This window comes from Ixodes scapularis, unplaced genomic scaffold, assembly GCF_016920785.2.
Source record: "Ixodes scapularis isolate PalLabHiFi unplaced genomic scaffold, ASM1692078v2 PGA_scaffold6__148_contigs__length_123643588, whole genome shotgun sequence".
NCBI lineage: Eukaryota > Metazoa > Arthropoda > Arachnida > Ixodida > Ixodidae > Ixodes > Ixodes scapularis.
Genome location: NW_024609881.1, coordinates 10,485,612 through 10,490,351, shown reverse-complemented (window position 1 = coordinate 10,490,351; position 4,740 = coordinate 10,485,612). Strand labels below are relative to the sequence as shown.

The 4,740-nt window shown below is 42.6% G+C and overlaps 1 protein-coding gene across 1 annotated transcript; it reads left to right on the top strand.

The window, feature by feature from the left end:
• The first annotated feature begins 425 nt into the window (after positions 1-425).
• On the top strand, positions 426-1,764 carry LOC115320677 (zinc finger protein 525-like). The gene is made up of 4 exons (XM_042294563.1): positions 426-501; positions 596-805; positions 974-1,057; positions 1,142-1,764. Exons 1-4 carry the CDS (start codon positions 426-428, stop codon positions 1,762-1,764), a joined length of 993 nt encoding a protein of 330 aa, XP_042150497.1.
• Positions 1,765-4,740: the final 2,976 nt, after the last annotated feature.

The window sequence follows — 4,740 nt, the reverse complement described above, 5'->3', positions numbered from 1 at the left end:
ATATTCACAAGGCAGTTTTATAGGGAAGGTTTGGTCCCCTAAAATTGTGTCTATAGCGAGACGTCTATATTAACGAGACAAGACTGCATCACATGTTGAAGTTCTTTTACTAATAACTTCAAGGAAGACCTTTTGATCTGACCTGCATAATCAGTCATGGCCAATTAAAAACGTCATATCTAACAGTCTCCAGAAATATTGCTTTTGTTCCACTCTGAATAATGAAGTATCCAGCCCCCAAAAGTATTCACATCCAGATTCTAAATCCAGAGGTACTGCACCACAAACATTTTCTTGTCACAAAAAGTTCATTTTTAGAAAACAGAAAAACTTTCCGAATGTGAGAAGATATGTAAAGTGTAATTTAGAAATTAAGATAAAATGTATTACTTTTTTCTAGGATTTCCACTGTTCAAAATTAGGAAATGGTGCCAGTTGCATATGACTGCTTGCGTGAATTAAATTTCAAAGTGCAGCAAAATATTAAACTGCACAGCTGTGGCAAAACTGCATTAATGACTACTCTTTCCCAAACTAAGTTGCTATCTTGGTTGGGCTTTCTTTGTGTGTCAATACATATGGTCTTTTCTTCCAGGGGATAGTGCAACGTTGTTGGGGGAGTCAAGCTACAGATTGAAAGTCACTGAGGACATCTGGTTCAGATGCTGTTCCTGCACCTATGTCACCAGAGATCAGCATGAAATTGTGAGCCACTTGGCTGCCCATGGTCAACAATCCAAGTGCCAGCATCCTTCCAAGTCTGGCTCTAAGACCCGTGTGCTCGGCAGCACTCAAAAGCACAACAGTGAAAAGCCATTTAAGTGCAAGCTTTGCCCTCAAGAGTTTGCTCATAATTCTTTTCTGACCTGTCACAATCGAACACACACTGGTGTCAAGTCATTTAAGTGCAAGCAGTGTCCTAAAGCCTTTGCTCGAAATTCTCAACTACAACGCCATACTCTAATGCACACAGGTGAAAAGCCATTTAAGCGCAAGCAGTGTCCCCAAGCCTTTGCTCAAAATTCCGATCTGCAAAGCCATAATAGAATGCACACTGGTGAAATGCCATTCAAGTGTGAGCAGTGCCCCAAAACCTTTGCTCGAAATTCCCATCTTAAACGCCATGCTCTAATGCACACAGGTGAAAAGCCATTTAAATGCAAGCAGTGCCCCCAAGCCTTTGCTCAAAATTCCCATCTTCAAAGCCATAATCGAACGCACACTGGTGAAAAGCCTTTTAAGTGCAAGCAGTGCCCCCGAGCCTTTTCTCAAGATACTGCTCTAAGAAATCATAATCGAACCCACACTGGTGAAAAGCCATTCAAGTGCAAGCAGTGCCCCCGAGCTTTTGCTCAAAATTCCCATCTTCAAAACCATAATCGAACACACACTGGTGAAAAGCCATTTAAGTGCAAGCAGTGTTCCCAAGCCTTTGCTCAAAATTCCCATCTACAAAGCCATAATCGAATGCACACTGGTGAAAAGCCGTTTAAGTGCAAGCACTGTTCCAAAGCCTTTGCTCGAAATTCATATCTGAAAAGTCATAATCAAACACACACTGGTGAAAAGCCATTTAAATGCAAGCAGTGCCCCAAAGCCTTTGCTAGGAATTACCAACTGCAACTCCATACTCTAACCCACATAGGTGAAAAGCCATTTAAGCGCAAGCAGTGCCCTAAAACCTTTGCTCAAAATTCCCAGCTGCAACACCATACTCTCCTGCACACTGGCAAAAAGCCATCTAAGTGCAAGCAGTGCCCCTAAGCCTTTGCTCGAAATTCCCACCTGCAAGGCTATAATCGAACACACTGGTGAAAAGCCATTTAGGTGCAAGCAGTGCCCCAAAGCCTTTTCTCATAGTATCAATCTGATTAATCATTGTCAAACACATTGTGTTTAAAAACCATACAAGTTGAAACTGTGCCCCCAAAACTTTGCTCAGAATATGAGTTTATCTGCCAGAACCAGATGCACATTTGCAGAGTGCCTTTCAGTTGACCTTTAAGTTGAGCTACCATTTGGGAGACTGCTAGTTGAATGCCCCTCACACTGCCCAGCAGGTTTTTCGAATGTATTGGCACTGTTCCCATTTTGAATACACTGTAATGCCCCTTCGGTACTGCACTGACGAAACCTGTGGATAGTTTGGAACTGGACTAACATGCTCTTACTCAAAGTGTTTTCGCATTCGCATCTCAGTCAGGTATTTAAATGACACCTGTTTTTAGATATCACTTTGTCTTGTGTTTTATAGCTTCCAGTATTGTCTTGTTCCGTGTTCATGTTCCTGGCATTTGTTTCTGTGTTGCCTGGCTGTTTGCATCAGAATTTTCTGACCGTAGGTGTCATTGTTTGCTGGAAAATTCCTTTTGCTTTTTGTTTTGTGTAACACAGGAGAGTTGTTTCTTTAATGGCTTACATTCTTATATTTTTAATAGAATGAGGGGGATCAGTGAAGCAAAGTCTCAAAGAATACTAACTCAGCAGTGGATTGGCTTTGGTTACAGGATCTTTTGAATCGTTGTTCAATGTATGTTTATTTTTGTATTGTGTAGGGAATTTAGAAGGAAATCTTTATTGCATCTATTTTTTGTTTTTATATTTGTTTGTTTTGAATGAAATCTGCAGATGATAAATATGTAACCAGACTTCTCTGTTACTGTTCCTAATATAAAGGTTGACAGTGTTAGCTTTTTTTTCTTCCATTGCGTATGTTAGCTGAAGCAAATCTGCTATGGGCAGAGTAGCTCTTTAGAAAGTTCCCATTTTGCCATCCTGCTTGAAGGTGGGGTCTCACTGTAGCAGTTAAAAGAGTGGTGGCTTCTGGTGTTGGTTCTGACAGTATCCCAGTTCCTGCCCTCTAGCAGGTTTATACATCATGTTTTAAGTGTGGATGTTTGATGCATGTGAAGGCCTTGCACTGCACTCCCAAATCGTGTGAAAAAGAGACTTGGGACTGTAGGAGAACTTTGGACTGATTTTATTGGGCTGATACTCCTCAGCACAGGCACCTTCCTAATTGCGTATTGTTAACCGACACTTGCTTCTTTTCAACCGTCACTACCTAGCACTTGCGTGACTGCAATATTTTGTGGCACCAGGCACTTGTTCCTGGGGCCAGTAGTTGTCTCGCTTTGCCGGGATTTATAAATTGGATGTCGTCGTACAAGTTGCAGTGCTTCTTGCTCATTTTCCTATAGCTCTAGAAACACTGCAGCTAATATATGGTTTGGAGCATGTGGAAAATGACAACAGATGCATGTACAAATTCTAATAACAGTCTCGTTCGTTTGCAATTTGTGCCGAGTTGAGAGGTGTTTGGCCATCCGTGGATTTGCTGAAGGCGAGAAAGACATGTAGGATCACTGGAAAAGTGAGAAAGTCAGTGCGTTTCTTTTCAATGTCCAGCCTCCAGCACGTGCTTTATGTCTTACGGCGTACTTCAACAATGTGTGCGCGTTCAGAAAAGACAGCAGTTGATGTTGCTCCATTTATCTTATGCTCACTAGACAAAATCAATTCAGACACTTCCTGCTCTTTAATTTTAGTTGAGAATTCAGAAGTCAAGAAAACCTCACTCTCATTCATTTAGGCTGTACAAAAAAAGATGTATTAACGCCAGAAATAAAAAAAGATAGGCGTTTAAAGGTCTTGAAAACGTACAGCTGTCGGAAAAATTATAAAGAGCTTTGACACTAAAGTGGAGAGGAAAGCATCATATATTTTACATCTTACTCAAACTCGGCGTTCTTAATGCTCGTGTGTAAGGCACCAAAGCAAAAACCATAACACCAAAACAAACAAAAAATTAAAGAAGCTAGACTTTTTCACGAGTGTGAGATAGGATGAAACTTATTCTTTTTCACAAACCAAGCATGCAAAGCGAATGAGGAATAATAATTTTCACGCTGAATAAAGCATATCTGCTGCGAGCGCCAGGCCTCGGCCAGCCGTCGGATGGCTGTGATCCGGCCCACAGTTCCCTCACCCAACCCCCAGAACCTTCCTATACCTACCATTATACTTCAGCCTATGTCGCACTTACTATCAAGTTCACAACTGCTTTCTCCCTGAGAAATGAAAACTGACGTCAACGTTTTAAAGCTATTTTGGAAATTGAAGGCAGGTGGCACCACGTGCCGCGACCCCCGCACCATGGTCATAAAGATTATGCATACTAACTCTAGAAAAAAAGGTCCGCCATTTTCCCATGCATTCTGGCTGCCGTTAGCGGCGGGGCATGGGGGCAGACCTTCGGCGTCCCACACATGGTTACCAACTGCCTTCGATTTTACGATTATAATTATCATCAGAGCAGTTTAATGAACTTCAACAATCCACATACTTACCGGTGGAAAGATATTCGCGTTCCTTTCGAAGCTTTTTGCATAGCGCGCAGGTGTACGGCCTCGTCAACGCAAAACTAAACCAGATCTTCGTGATTACCATTGCGACTGTCCTTCAGCTGTCAACATTGCTTTCTTTCTCTCATGTTACGTCGCTCTCTTTCGCGATCTTTCACTCGGGACTCCGGATGTCAGTGCACGGGATTTGCCACTTTTCCTCACTCAACTAACTATTGTGACTAAAAGGAGAAGGTGTGACTATCGGAGGAGGCAAAGCCGTCCTGCTGCGTGATGATGCCGCGAGTGGCGCTGTCGTCAGCAGCGCGATCAGCCCGTTCCGTGTCCACGCTGTCGTCTGCACGTTGTCGCTGTCAGTTCAGTTTGCTCTCTGAGC

Coding starts and splice junctions, on each gene's coding strand:
- LOC115320677 (XM_042294563.1), top strand. CDS start 426: ATGGTGCCAGTTGCATATGACTGCTTGCGTGAATTAAATTTCAAAGTG. Junction 502..595: donor TATTAAACTGCACAGCTGTG/GCAAAACTGCAT, acceptor CTTTTCTTCCAG/GGGATAGTGCAACGTTGTTG. Junction 806..973: donor CAGCACTCAAAAGCACAACA/GTGAAAAGCCAT, acceptor TAATGCACACAG/GTGAAAAGCCATTTAAGCGC.